The following is a 15,387-nucleotide window of genomic DNA, read 5'->3' as shown; positions in this document are numbered from 1 at the left end:
CAGTCTGAAACCACATTTAGTGTTGTTCTGTGTGCAACACGTTCTAACTAAATAGAAACATTTGGCTGGAAGGAATTGTACATCACGTGAGGCCTGTCTCAGCAGGTTTACCTGAAGATATTTGCTCTCATCAAGAGCAATGGTTACGTTTAGCCTAAGGGACAGAGTTTCATAAAAACGACAGAGCCAGTCACATATATGAAAAGTCCTTCCTGATAGATGTCTTCACTTCTGCTCTTAGACTTCCCCAGTATTTGCATTGTTTCCCCTATTCAATAAAATGACTGACTTCACATCAGCTTCCTTATTTATCCCCTTTGGGCACTTATGCACTAGAATCGTGTAGGTTCTAAGACCTTGGACCAAAGCTTTCAAATGGGACATGTCTAAAATTAAGCCTTTAATTAACCCACAGTTCTTCCTCGAGTGTCCCCGTGGGTGCTCCACGATAGGTGTCGGGCTCGCCCCGGTGCCGCAAATCGGATCTTTCCAGCAGTTTCTGCCCGACCGCACATGCACTGGGGCGCACCGCTCCCCTGCGCACTCCCGGCCATGTGCGCAATCCGGTCCCCACCAGTTCCTTCTTAACAGCCATCGGCTGCAGACGGAATCTGCTCAGGCTGCGGCCAGAGTCAGCGTATTTAGAGTTTTTCAGAGTTTTAGAGTTTCTTTTCAGAGTTCTTAGTTAAATTGTTTCTTTATTGTAAATAAAAAAAAAAAAAAAAAAAAAAAAAAAAAAAAAAAAATTTATAAGTAGAAAGTCTTAATAACGAGAAGGAGGAGCGGAGGCAACCTGGGGACGTGAAGGCCAGTAGGCCTCCTGCTGCAGCAGGCTGGAGTCCGTGAGAGGGGAACAGGCACAGAGAAGGTGCCAAGTACCCTATTAACAGCTCAAAGACTCACCACAATGTCCTCTTCAGGATTCAAGAAGTGTGAGTCGTGCTGCGAAGCTATGCCAGTCTCTGATGGGCACAGTCAATGTATTAGGTGCCTGGGGGAATCACACGTCACCCAGAAATGCTCCTTCTGTGCAAAGCTCACGGCCAGAGCCAGAAAGGATAGAGAAATGCGGCTGAAAATGCTGCTGTTTGATAAGGTCCTCCAGCCAGACGTGCCGGAGAGGCCTCAACTGGAGGGACCCACAGGGCTCCATAAAAGGAAGGCAGTGTCCCTCACCCCCTCGGTGCAGAAACGGAGGAAGCTCTCTCCAGCCCGATCCCTGCCGGCAGTCACAGCGAGCAGGACGGGCGTAGCACACAGCCCCCAGCCGCAGTCACAAGCAAGCAGCAGCGCACGTGGCAGAGGCTGAGCCTCCGATTACTAAGCAGCCGGCCCGCACATTCAGAGCGGCGGCCAGGCAAGCGCCGGAACCGGCGGCACCGCCGCAAGCGGCACAGACCCCCGCAGCACCAATGGTGCAGGGCCAACAGGCACATAGCCTGCAGGCACCGGAGGAGACCACCCGCGCGGCACCGACAGCGGGGCCGAGATCCCTGGCACGGGGAGGGGCGGAGCCAGCCCCGCAGGGGAGGGGAAAGGCAGCAGCAAAAACCTGGCACCGCAGCCCTTCTTTGGACAGGGCTGCAGGGCTGCTCTCAACAAGTCCTCCCCTTATGCTGCGTACACCAACCAGGAGACATGGGTCTCCCCCAGCCTGCCCAGAGCCGCCTCCTCCGTTCCTCCAACCAGCATCACCATGGCTCGGGCCACCCTTGCCTTTTCTGGGATTTGACCCTCTGGAGTACTACCACAAACCAGTTTCACCATTGTCTCAGTCATCCAGACGATCTCGCTCCCCCAGACATCGGGGGTATGCACCTCGAGAGTGATCCAGGTCTCCATCCCGGGAACCATGCCCGTGCTGCCATGGTCGTCCTTATCACGCTGGGCATAGACACCACAGGCATACACCCGGGGCAGGTCCCCCTCGACCGCCCAGTACCCCCGCGGGCACTCACGGACGGGGACGGAAACACAGCTGTCTCAAGGGGAGCTGAATTTGGAACCCCGAGATTTTCCCTCACAAGCCTCCAGTGAGAGGGTGTAGCACCGGCAGCAGGACCCTGAGAGTTCAAGGGAGGTCTACCCTAGTGGTTCCTCCTTGTCCTCCCCCGATGAGGCTACGGCCCCCGGGGATGTTGCCCCCCCGGACGACCTCAAACAGTTTCAGGAGCTGTTTAAAAGGGTGGCTTTCACGCAAGGCATCCAAACAGCAGAGGTGCAGGAGAAGCACCACAAGCGCCTCAAAAACCTGAGGCCTCCAGCCTCGTCCAAAATCGCTATCCCGCTCGACGAAGCAATCGTGGAGTCTGCTACTACCATAGGGCAGACCCCGGCTTCTGCTTCACCTGTAAACAAGAGGGCGGATAAGAAATACTTCGTCCCGGCAAAGGGCATGGAGTTCCCGTTTAGTCACCCACAACCAAATTCTCTGGTGGTAGAATCGTCTCAGCGGAGATCGAAGACTTCCCACTACAAAGCGGGGGGAACAGATAGAGATGCCAAGAAGCTAGAGCTATTTGGCAGAAAGGTCTACTCCTCCTCCACCCTGCTGCTGAGAGTGGCTAATTATGCAGCACATCTAGCGAACCACAATTTCGACAATTACTCCAGGCTTACTTCTCTCATGGATTCACTTCCAGAAGATAAGAAGCCGGTGCTGAAGGCCATCGTGCAAGAGGGCTATGCAGCTTCAAGGACGGGACTCCAGATCGCCCTGGACGTAGCGGACACGGCGGCACGCTCAACGGCTACGGCAGTGGTCATGCGCAGGGAATCCTGGCTCCAGACATCGGGTATCCCGAGGGATCTGCAGGCAAAAATTGTCGATCTCCCTTTCGACACGCAGAAGTTGTTTGCAGAGTCAACTGATTCGGTCCTTCATTCCAATAAAGACTCAAGAGCCACACTCAGAACCCTGGGTATTTATACCCCTCCATACAGAAAGAAAAAGTGTTACCCTCAACAAAGGCGATACCAGTACCAACCTCAGCGTGCTCAGTACCCACGGGGCTACGACTAAGGGCGGCATCAACAGCAACAACAGTATAGAACTCCTAGGCGACGTTCCCAACAAGGCCGTGCATTCTCGGGGCAGGCCCAAAGGCAACAAGTTTGACGGACAGGTCGAGGGCTGCACTATTACTACCGTCGCGCAATGTCATCCACAATTAATGTTCCATCATCGCTTCCGACCGTTCCACTCACAATGGCAAAAGATCACCACAGACAAGTGGGTACTAGAGATCATAGCCACGGGTTACGTTGATCCCCTTTCAGTCGCTCCCACCGCCAAGACCTCCGCCCAGGCCTCATCTCAGGGATGCCTCCCACGAGGCGAAACTCAAGCACGAGGTGGACCACCTGATGCTTATAGGGGCGGTGGAAAGAGTGCCGGAGCGACTCCAGGGGAAAGGGTTTTATTCACGTTACTTCCTCACAGAGAAGAAAACAGGAGGCTGGAGGCCCATCTTAGATCTTCGAGGCCTCAACCGGTACTTGTGCAAACAACGCTTTCGGATGATCACAGTCGCCTCTATACTCACGGCACTGGACGATGGAGATTGGTTTGCAGCCCTCGACTTACAAGATGTGTATCTTCATATAACGATCCACCCGGCTCACAGACATTTTCTCCGGTTTATGGTCGGCAAAGAGCATTTCCAATACAAGGTTCGGCCTCTCCTCGGCCCCCAGAGTCTTTACCAAGACCCTGGCAGTGGTGTCAGCCTACCTGCACAGACAGGGGATATTTATATTCCCATATCTGGACAACTGCCTACTGAAAGGGGCCTCAAAGGCGGAGGTACTACACATGATACGCGTAACAGCAAACGCGTTTTCTTCGCTGGGCCTGGTCATCAACCTTGCGAAGTCAAAGATCGACCCCACACAGGACATAGAGTTCGTAGGGGCACGCATAAATTCTATCACAGCAAGGATTTATCTACCTGACGCTTGTTTTCGCGCCATCGGTTCCCTGGTACAAGTCATTACATACAGCCCCACGGTGCCGGTTTTAATGTGTTTGCAGCTGCTCGGCCACATGGCAGCGGCAACATTCGTGGTACAGAACGCCAGATTGCATATGCGCAACCTACGACATTGGCTGGTGAGCGTTTACAAGCCGGCATCCCATACCGTCCGCAGGGTGGTGTCGCCCACGACAGAGGTGCGCAGATCCCTGCAATGGTGGGTAAACCCCAAGAACATGCTAACAGGGGTACCCTTTCACCAACCACAAATCTCTATTTTTCTCACCACCGATGCCTCCCACAGAGGGTGGGGAGCACATATTGGCAAAAAGGTGATGCAAGGACTGTGGTCCCCTACGGAACAGTCACTGCATATAAATATACTGGAGCTCAGAGCGGTGTTCAACGCCTGCAAACACTTTCAAGACCACATACAAGGCAAGGTAGTCGGGATCAATACAGACAATATCTCCACCATGTTTTATATAAATCGACAAGGCGGAGCTCGATCCCGTGCCTTATGTGCGGAAGCAGTCTGGCTGTGGAACTGGTGCATCGCCAACAATATAACGTTGAAAGCCTCGTACTTACCAGGCACTCACAATGTGAAGGCAGGCCAGCTGAGCAGGCACTTCGCACTCACACACGAGTGGCAGATCCGCTCCGATCTGCTACGACCAATTTTTTTCATGCATGGGGGTTTCCCCAGATAGACCTGTTTGCCACTCAGCACAACAAGAAGTGCCCCCAATACTGCTCCAGGGCAGGACTGGGGCGGGGGTCCTTGGGGGACGCGTTCGCGATTTCGTGGAAGGGCCCACTGCTTTACGCGTTCCCCCCCATGGTGCTCATCCACAAGGTCCTGCAGAAAGCCAGGAGGGAGAGAGCCCGCGTGATCCTAGTGGTCCCCATGTGGGATTGACAGCAATGGTTCCCCTTGCTTCTCCGCATGTCGGATCGTCCACCGCTTCCCCTTCCGGTAGCGCCAGACCTGCTCACGCAGGCCCAGGGGTCCATAGTGCATCCACACCCCCGAGGCCTGCGCCTACAAGCATGGTTAATCCATGGCTCAGCTCCCTAGAAAGTACATGTATGGAGGGAGTACAACAAGTCCTGGAAAGTAGCCGAAGGATCTCCACCAGGAAGACCTACAAGCAGAAATGGACTCGATTCACTGCATGGTGTTCCACCAAGCAGTTAGCTCCCCTTGAAGTGCCTATACCTGTAATACTAGAATACTTACTGGACCTCAAGAGAGGAGGGCTCTCCCTCTCCTCGTTGAAGGTCCATCTTGCCGCTATATCGGCTTTTCGGCATGAAGAGGAAGGGCCCATGGTGTTTGCCTATCCTATTGTTACCAGGTTCCTGAAGGGGCTGGTAAACCTGTGCCCCCCTCGGAAACCGCTTCCACCATCGTGGAGCTTGGACCTGGTGCTCAGCGCGCTAACGGGACCACCCTTTGAACCCTTAGCCACGGTTTCCCTCCGTCTCCTTACGATAAAGACAACCTTCCTTCTTGCAATCACGTCAGCTCGCAGGGTGAGTGAGCTCGCAGCAGTTATGGCAACGCCGCCCTGCATGGTATTCTCAAAGGAGGCGGTAACCTTACGGCTGCACCCAGCCTTTGTTCCGAAAGTTTCTTCAGAGTTCCATCTTAATGAACCTATAGTCTTACCCTCGTTTTACCCGAAGCCTCACAGCTCCGGCAAGGAGGCACGCCTGCACCTCCTGGATGTGAGGAGGGCGTTGGCCTTCTACATAGACAGAACTAAGTCCTTCCGGAAAACGGACAGACTCTTAGTCTCTCTCGCTCCCAGGTCAAAAGGAGAGGGTCTCTCTTCACAGAGAATCTCGAAGCCCATTGTGTCCTGCATAAAGATGTGCTACGAACTTCAAAAGACTCCTTTACTGGCCCCGCCTAGGGCTCATTCCACCTGGGCGGTGGCGGCATCAACAGCCTTTTTCAAGGGCATCATGCTAAAAGACATCTGCAGAGCGGCGACCTGGTCATCCTATGACACCTTCGCCAAGCATTATGCCCTACACCGGGTATTCCAAGAGGATACCGGCCTCTCGACAGCGGTCCTTTCGGGGGCAAGCTGCACATAACCCGATTACCCACCTCCTTTCTTGGGTTACTGCTGGGTAGTCACCTATCGTGGAGCACCCACGGGAACACTCGAGGAAGAAAGAGAAGTTACTCACCGTAGTAACAATGGTTCTTCGAGATGTGTCCCCGTGGGTGCTCCACCACCCGCCCATCCTCCCCGCTTCGGATCTCTGTTTAGTGTTTTTCAGGAGCATCCGAGGCGGTTGGTCAAGGAACTGGCGGGGACCAGATTGCGCACGTGGCCAGGAGCACGCAGGGGAGCGGTGCTCGCCGGCGCATGTGCGGTCCAGCAGAAACTGCTGGAAAGATCTGATCTGCGGCGCCGGGGCGAGCCCGACACCTATCGTGGAGCACCCATGGGGACACATCTCGAAGAACCATCGTTACTACGGTGAGTAACTTCTCTCTCCCCTGGATTCAGGTGCCTGAACTGATGCGTTAATTTAAAGTTGGACGTCTTGTTCAGACCTTCATTGCAGAGCCCTCTAAAATAGCTCATTGCCCTTCAGTTGCTCGTGCTGGGGCTTTGGCTTTTTATCTTGCCTTCCCACGCAAGTGCTATTTTGGGACTCTTCCTGTACAAATTGGATTAGAATATTGCACGCTCTCCTCTAATAGACTCCTGTAACTGACAAGAAGAACTGAATATTGGTGAGGGAATGGTTGCAGCATTTGTGATCCTAGGTAGTCTGGGGAGTAGGAGCCACAAGGTCACTCTTCTGAATATGATTTCAGTGTCCTAGGGGAGATGCTGTGTTAGTTTCATGATGGTTGTATCATGTCGTCCTCCTCCTCCTCCCACTCTCCCCCCCCCCCCCCCCCCCCATGGTTTATCTTTTGTTGTTTGATACCAGTTGGTGAGGATAGCGAAGGTGTTGGGGACAGAAGACCTATATGACTACATCGACAAATACAACATTGAGCTGGATCCACGCTTCAATGACATCTTGGGCAGGTGAGCCAAGGAGCTTTAAGATCAATCCAGAATCTCGGAGCAGGTGAATTAATGCTCTGGCAGCAGCTCTGTGTTTAGAGACAAACCATCGTGTAGGGGGGAGAAAAAGCAGCTCCAGGGCTTTTAAAGGTGACCTGGTTTTTATCTGATACCACTCCATCTGAGGAGTGCTGCCTTGCAAAGGATCCTGTCTTGCAGATGTGGCTGAGGACAAGTGCTGGCAGGTTCTCAGAGGTCTTGTAGGCAGTAAAAGTACAGATGGAGTTAGTAGCTAGGCAAATGCTACCACTTTCCTTCACAGGAATTTGATGGGGTAGCCACTGACTTTGTCAATCACTGCTTAGAGGAGATGGATTTTTTTTTTTTTTTAAACAGTGACAGTTTTCATTGGTGAAATCCCCAAAACTACCTTGGGGAGGTGGGGTTACAGAGGGGAGGTGCGGGTTTTAAGGCCTGGGAGTTAATGTCCCAGCCTGAATCAGTGTGCTATAAGAAGTCATGGGGACTACTCTGTCATCCAGAGGTGGTTTGGTGTACTTCAACTTTATAATCTATCATACCATTTTTGATCATATTTGGTGCCCTATTGAATAGTGCCCGTCTCTTTTTGAGACGCACAGCTCACCAGGTGGCTCTGTTTAGAAACTGAGGAAAAGCCATATTCAGCAGTCATATTGCAGACTCCTTTCATTTGACCTTCCTGCCTCTACAGGCACTCCCGTAAGCGATGGGAGCGCTTTGTTCACAGTGAAAATCAACACTTGGTGAGCCCAGAAGCTCTGGATTTCCTGGACAAATTGCTGCGATATGATCACCAGTCACGACTCACAGCAAGAGAAGCCATGGAACACCCCTATTTCTGTGAGTGTGAATCATCTTAGGTTTTGCTATGTTTTGTGCTGTTGGTTCTAATGGTTAGTGATGGTGGAGAGGGGCAAGTGGCTGTAAACTGAGCTGCTTCTCTTCCAGTGCTTGAATAGGAGCTGAGAGACTGTCTCTCTGAGTGTGGTAGATGGAAGTGCCTTCCCAGCATGGCAAGCCCAGGCTTAGGTGGTGGTGGACTACTCCAAGAGGGGATGAGTTGTGGTATAATTTTACTTTCAGGACATCTGCCTTGTTAATAAAGGCTCTGGGTGCTGCTTTGATGCCAGCCTTGTGATAATTGCGGCACAGATGTCTGATTTCTCATCTGTCTCCCATGTTTTAATAAAACCAGATGACTAGTACCTCATCCCATTTTACTGTTAAATATTTAACTTGAATACCTCATTCAATTTTTGCCTATATTTTGTTTAAATTTATGGCAAAATCCTCAAACACATTTATTCAAACCTATTTGTGTCCTCCACAAATAATTCTTGGTCAGTACGTATTTTGTGAACAGAGGAAACAATATGAAATCTGATTATTTGCTTAGTGAACAATAGTAATGGTGTCTTTTGGTCCCTGATTGACTCCTAAAATTAACCCACAAAGTCTATAATGAAAATTTTGCAATCTAATGTGCAGTTCAATTTGCTTTGGAAAATGTTAGATTGATTTCCACGGGCGTTGGCAATGGTAAAGCTCAAGTGCTAGAACTTTTCCCGAACAGCGAGTGCAAAAAGGCTTCTGGAAAAATGTTGGAGAATTTTTTATTCGGATATGAACAAATATATGCAGCAAAATGGTTTCAGAAATTTCTCAGCTCTAGCTCAGCAGCAGGCAAGGAAGGCAGCATTTGTGGTTCCTTGTGCTGCTGTTACATAAGCAAGACCCTGGGCCTTTTATCATCAGCCATGGGTGTGACACTGTCTGCAGCTGGGAAGAAAAGAGGCAGTTGATGGAACAGAGCCTTTTTATGAAAGATAAAGACCTAGAAAGCAAGTGTCATCTGAAGTGATACAGGCTGCACCTCCCTTATCTAGCATGCTATGTCAGATAAGGGAAGGTGCAGGGCTGTGCTCAGGGACTGCTAAAGCACTGGCCTCCAGGCTCACTCCCTTGGGGCTCTAGCCACAGCCCAGACTCCCAGGGGCTGTCACAGGACTCCAGCTAGTACCTGCCTCCCCATGACAACCAGGTAGGTGAGGGCTCCAATTCCTGCCTCTCAGCAGCCTCCTGTCCCCATGCTGCTGCAGGTCCGGCATGAGCTCCGGCCCTGTGCTGCCACGGGGCAAGTTATTGCTCCAGTTCCCTGCTTGGGGCAGGCGGGGGCTCCGGTTCCAGCCCTGCAGCAGCAGCCTCCTACTCTTCACTGCGAGTCTGGGACTCCTGCTCCCACCCCCGCTGGGGCTCCTGCAGCTGCCGTCTACTCTCTCATCTGGCAGCATCTGTGATCATGTCGGATGAGAGTATCAAATTTGAGAGGTGCAATCTTGTAAACCCTCTAAAACTGAACAACTCGTATTTAGAAATTATCCCTTAATTTGGGATAAATCTTGGTCTCCTGTCCACTAAACTCACTTTCAGAGTTCAGCTTTATTACAAGTCAAGTCACTTAATCCTTCCTTTCCAGAATAACTTGGGATGTATTTCTCTCAGCTGCCTGAAGCACGCCCATTGAGATTCAGTGCTGCATTAGTGTAGTGTCAGTGAGCAAATGAAACCCTCATACACTTACACACATCTCCCACTGAAGTCATTGTGTACCAGAGGGAAGAATTTGACATATCACACAAAAACACTCAGTGCATACTTATGTAGTGGTTAGCAGTGTAAATAGATTTTCCATCCTGCAGGTCTTGTGCTCCTGAGGTGCTGTCTGACAGAACAGACCCTCATCTCTCGTATTTTTCTTAGATCCCATTGTGAAGGACCAGGCTCGTATGGGCTCGTCCAGTATGCCAGGTGGCAGCACTCCTGTCAGCAGCGCCAGTATGATGTCAGGTCAGTTCCTTTTGGGTAAATGCTGTAAAACTTCCTGTACAGCAGCTGGCTGTGAGGGGAGGAAAACAAACCGGAGTAGTGAATTCTGTAGGTGACGTTGCTAACCTCCAGCTATGCCCTGTGAATGGAGGGCTGCAAAGGAGTTGAGGATGAAATGGGAGGAAAGGTGGATCTGACTTCACTAACTTAACCTGTCATGATCCCTGCGTGTTTTGCAGAGAAGTGCTCTGTTGTTGACTGTCTTGGGGGCAGGAGGTGGGAGGGTAGTGCTTAACCAAATCGTCGTCATCTCAAAAGCAGACAGGTTTACCAGCATGCGTTTTCCCCCCCACCCCCCCAGCCTTGGAGACTAGTGCTGATTTGGTTAGAGACCAGTGAGAGCTCTCCAGTCAAATCTTGTTCTTTAGAAAGTAGTGGCGTTTTGTTATACTTCCTCTGAAGTGACCTCCCAAAATAGCTGGTCTTTAGAAGCATATTGAGTTACCTCCTTGCTCTAATTCATGGTAAACTGTCTTCTTTCAGGGATCTCCTCAGTGCCAACTCCTTCACCCCTTGGACCTCTAGCAGGCTCTCCAGTGATTTCTGCCACCAATACTCTGGGGATGCCGGTTCCAGCTGCTGCAGGAGCTCAGCAGTAATGATGGGCTTTGTCTCCGAATGCCTGCGTTGAGTCAGGTGGGGAAGAGGTTCCCCCCACTACCTCTCCCTGGGATGCAGCTTGCACCTGGCAGGGGAAGGGAGGGGATGGAACACTTTGGAGGCACCGTGTCTGAACAGTTGCTTGTGGATTTATAGTAGTTCAGTCATTATATAAAAAAATTATTATAGGCTGATTTTTTTTTTTACTTGAACTTTTCGTAACTCAGGGGAATCCCTGAAAATACTGCAGATGGAATATTTCTCGGACAATTTTTTTTCCCCAAATTCCTGCTCACTTGAGAACAAAGATGAACCAACTACATTTCCAGGCCGTTGTATCCTGCTGGAAATCTCTTCTCTTCGTAGTCCCACCATTACTCCTCCACCAACCCACACCTTGAGTGGGATGGTCTTGTGCTTTTCTCTGGAGTCTACCAGACCAAGTTTTCACAAGGCAGTGGGAGGGTGATTCTTAAAGTATCAGTCACTTTAACACCATATTCTGCATATGATTCAACTGGGGTATATTGAGGAGACAACTTCAATACGTAGAGATGGTAAAAACTTATCAGAAATAAGTGCAGATAAGGCCTAAAACCCTGTTCTGTCCTGTATGAATCATGTCTCCTTAGGGGCTAACCAGAGCACCAACTCCCTCCCTTGCATGTAATTTTAATCTTAAAGCATAAAATTACCAGTCCTGTTGATGATCTTGCCATCTCCTGTTGAAGGTGCTCCAGTAGGGTAAGTTGGACTCTAACCAGCACCTTTCTCCACATAAGCTTCTTCTGGCCAATCCATTGGCTTGGAATTCTGGAATTAATTTAACTGGGTATATTGTTTTTAAAAGTGGTTTATAAAGATTTCAAACTGGTGGCTACTTAAAAAGCTGGAAAATCAGACTACGCCAAGTCACGTAATGAGTTATCACCCACCACCCCCACCCTCACGTGCCATGTGGTGAGAATTCTGGTTACCTCACAGTCTTGTAAATATGCACTGAGAGGAAGGAGTGAGTAGACTAACAAACTGAAATGGTAGACCTGTAATTGTGGACAGATATAACTATTGATGACAAAGCACCCTTGTTACAGCCTTGCTATCCTTTGCTGTGTATATATACTTTGTCCTTCATATGTGAAAGATCCAGTGTTGGAATTCTTCAGTGTAAATAAACATTTGGTTTTATTTATCAAGGTTAGATTTAAGTTCCCTGTGTAGAGGTCTCACTGGGTTGGTGTTGCACACTTTTACACAGGCGTGGCCTGCAGGCCTGCACATATTGAGGGAGGCTGCTTTCCTATTCATATGCACCTTTGTATGATCTGTTGTAGTGGGCAGTGCAGAGAAGCCTTATAGAAGCATCACAAGCCAAAGTATCTCCTGAGATAAGGATCTTTTGCCATAGAACCCCTTTTGTTTCTCAACCATGCTGGGATTTGTGGCAGGGAAACAATTCCCGGCTTTTTGTGCATTGCTCTTCACTGAAATCAAACCACTTTTAACTTGTCAGGTGCTCCACTGGAGAGACTTTTTAAGCACAATGGCACCCATCACTTCTGGAACCTCCTTTCAATGCCATTGCAGCAGCTGCTTGTGCTGGGCATTGAGCACTCCTCTAGTTCTTGCAACAAGTCCTGAAGCCTTGGCTTTTCATCCTGCTTGTTTTATGAGAATCTACCACTTTAATTTTTTTTTGGGGGGGGGCCGAGGGGTGGGTTTCAACCACTATTTCTTTGTTGCTTCAGTTCTGCAAAATAAGGTGGTTAAGTGCATGGGCTGGATTAAATTGAGAGAAACTGGTCAGCATGGAACCCAGAGCCCCCTTTACATTAAGATCAACTACATGGGAGATGGATTTTTAATGCACACCGGAGTAGCTTGCTTGTCCATGATGTCATCCAGTGGAAATGTATCATGCTTAATCTCTGTATATCCTAGAATGATGTGAAAATCGGACCATGTTGACTGTATCTGTTTATGTTCAGTAGTTAAAAGCACCATGGTATGGCAGAGATCTAACTTGTGGTTTGTTTGCACTTGGTTGGGAGCTACACAGGACACTTAGCCAATTTATTTTTTGTAAATGAGGGAGGACTGTAAATCAAAACTTGGCTCCTTTGTGGCAAAGAGTATAATTGTACATAAGGCTGTATAATAAGGAACCCTCAAACAGCTGAAAGTCCTTGTGCCCATCAAGCCTTGCAATAGAACTCAAGAAAACGAGATGAGAATGGAAGGATTCTGTTCTGGAAGTGACTCAAGGTCTTTACATAAAATGCTATTTCAGACTCGCTGCACAAGCTTGCAACTGAACAGACTGGGTATAGTGTGTCCAAGTGGTGGTGGGAGGCCAAGGGTTTACAGATTGTAACAACTTCTTTGTTGTAAATTACCTCATCTGTACACCTTGTATTGGAACACTTATTTCTCAGCACTACGTGTCTCTGCATTGTGTTAGATGGTGGGAAATTAAATGCCAATATATTAGTCTGTTGGCAATTAACTCCAAGGTCATTTTTAAAGGTTTTTTTTATCTTGTTTGAAGTGTCCCATTTTTGTTGGAAGTTAGACTTTCTTTTCTCTTGATTGGTTGTAATTGTATTGTAATTGTTATAACTAACCCTAACCATGCTGGGAAGAAGTTGTGCCATGGAGGTCTTTAATTTTTTTTAATAAAAACATTGAAACAAAAATCATACCCGCAGAGTGAGCAGTACAGAAACCTGCAGCTTGTTACCCATGAATACTTAATTGCTTTCATTTTACGTAAATTATACCGTTGTCTTCCATAAAAGGGAATGGAGATGAAATGTTCTTGCACTGTTCTAATGCTGCAGAAACTTGTGCCCTGCTCAAGCAGTACTATATCTTCTGTACCATACCACTTTGTGGTTCCCCCCAACGCCCCCAGGCTCACACAAGCAAGCAGGTCCTGGTTTGTCAGAACTTTGATGGAAACCTCCAAAGAGCAACTAGGTGCTGCAGGAAGTGGGGCTCCTTTGGCAGATGCATTTTTTTCCCTGTGGCAATTATGGGCAAACTGTCGTTGGCACCACTGTCACTTGGACGAAGACAAAAGTCAAATTCTGAAATTTGGAATGCATGGAACCCTTCCTCTTACTCCATGGAAAGAGATTTCAGGAACACAAGCAACGTGTGATGGAGAATATGTAGTTAACTGAAAAAGGATCTTTGTCTTACAAAGCAAATGTTGGACTTCTGGTGACCTGCTGTTCAATTCCTGGCCTAAACTGCTGGCATGCTGCTAAACGCTGGCCACGTTATAACCTAGAGGTGCCTGCATTCAGATGGCAAGTGAAGCAGTTTCAAGTTGGTCTTTTAACAGAAGGTTGCTCCAGTGAAGATCAGGGCTTCATTGTGCCAGAAGTTGTACAATGCTCCCTGAAGAAAGTCCAAACCTGTCATTTTTGTAAAATGGTGCTGCGTAAATCAATACTATTAAACTAGGCCTGACATGTAGGGTGAAAATTAAAGCAAACTAAAAGTAAAAAATTCCAGGGTGCCTGGCTAGCTATGCTAGAGCTCAACAAGAATTCCTGTGGCATCTTATAGACTAACAGATACTTTGGAGCATAAGCTTTCGTGGGCAAAGACCCGCTTCATCAGATGCTAGAGCTGTGTCAGACAAAATCTTAGTATATCTACTTGTGACATCTGTTTCAGTACGTTCTCCTTGGTGGTCAATTTGTTTGTTTTCATCGTCTGCAGTGTAGAGAGGAGCCCTTCAGAGTGTCAGTTGGTGGAACTGCCTTCTCTCTGTTCTGCCTAAAGTTTCTTTGGATCACCCTCTCTCTTTCCAGGGGGACACCATGTGGAAGCCATGTTGGTAGCATCCTGAAGAGATCCTGAGCATAAGCATCTTTTTGTCATCCTTACCATATTTCATGCTGTAGAATAGGGTTGCTTTCCTTAGAAACAGTGTTTACCAATTTATTTGGCCACAGAACCCTTTTAAATGTGAAAGAATTTTGCAGAACCCCATTCCCAGACTTTAACCCCCCTCAGCCCCCAAACCTGCCCCCCATCCCCAGGCTTTACCTGCCTGAGTCCACAGCTCTGCCCCCCATCCTGCCAAACCACACACCCCCCCCATCCCCAGGCTTAAGCCCCCTCAACCCCAAACCAGCCCAAGGGACTTAATGCCATCTGTGGCACTTGGCTGGGGAACCTGTGCCAGGTGGCCATGTGGAAGGAAGGCTGGTGTGGAGGCATTCTGCTTCTGGGAGTGAGCTGAGCCATACCTTCTGGAGGGGTGCGGGCACTTGGGTTGCAGGGTGAGTGAAGGGCTAAATTCAGTTGGTTTAATGTCTAGATCCATCCCTCCACCCTGCCGGCCATTAAACCAATTAAATTTAGTTCTACTGTTTCAGTGGCGGCAGGGCAGGGAGCCACAGAGGAGTCAGCCATTGTAATGGTATTTTTTTTTCTTGGAACCCTTATTTTCACTTTGCAGAACCCTAGGACTTTGTGAACCACCATTTGAGAAACACTGCCTTAAAACTGCATGTGTTCCAGAAAATCTAATAAACTAAACTTTCACAGGCATTTACTTTGGAATGAAATAATCTTACACATTTTCTTAGATTTCCACAACTCTGCTCTGTAAAGGACAGAAATGAAGCTGGTGTTAAATATTTGTATTTTTGTCAGTCAATCTTGTCGTTTTTTCCAAATCTCCAAGTTTGACAGTTGTTTGCTGCTTAAAATCATTCCTTGACAGATACCATGGTGGTGATGCCATCCTTGCACATCTCTTCCCTGGGAAGGTAACATGCCTGACTGCTTTTACTGTGGATGCTTTGGAGACTTTAGTAATC

At 48.7% G+C, this 15,387-nt stretch overlaps 1 protein-coding gene across 1 annotated transcript in view; it reads left to right on the top strand.

Annotated features, from left to right (window-relative positions):
• Positions 1–13,247, top strand: part of CSNK2A1 (casein kinase 2 alpha 1) — a 42,634-nt gene extending 29,387 nt beyond the window's left edge. The window contains exons 10-13 of the mRNA XM_075011323.1: positions 6,939–7,039; positions 7,752–7,900; positions 9,821–9,907; positions 10,430–13,247. Coding sequence (XP_074867424.1) covers positions 6,939–7,039; positions 7,752–7,900; positions 9,821–9,907; positions 10,430–10,545 — 453 coding nt within the window. The 3' untranslated portion in view covers positions 10,546–13,247. The remainder of the gene's footprint in view (positions 1–6,938; positions 7,040–7,751; positions 7,901–9,820; positions 9,908–10,429) is intronic.
• Positions 13,248–15,387: the final 2,140 nt, after the last annotated feature.

Source organism: Carettochelys insculpta, chromosome 17, assembly GCF_033958435.1.
Source record: "Carettochelys insculpta isolate YL-2023 chromosome 17, ASM3395843v1, whole genome shotgun sequence".
Lineage (NCBI taxonomy): Eukaryota > Metazoa > Chordata > Testudines > Carettochelyidae > Carettochelys > Carettochelys insculpta.
Note: the sequence above shows the minus strand (reverse complement) of the source record. Positions and strands in the feature narration are given on the sequence as shown.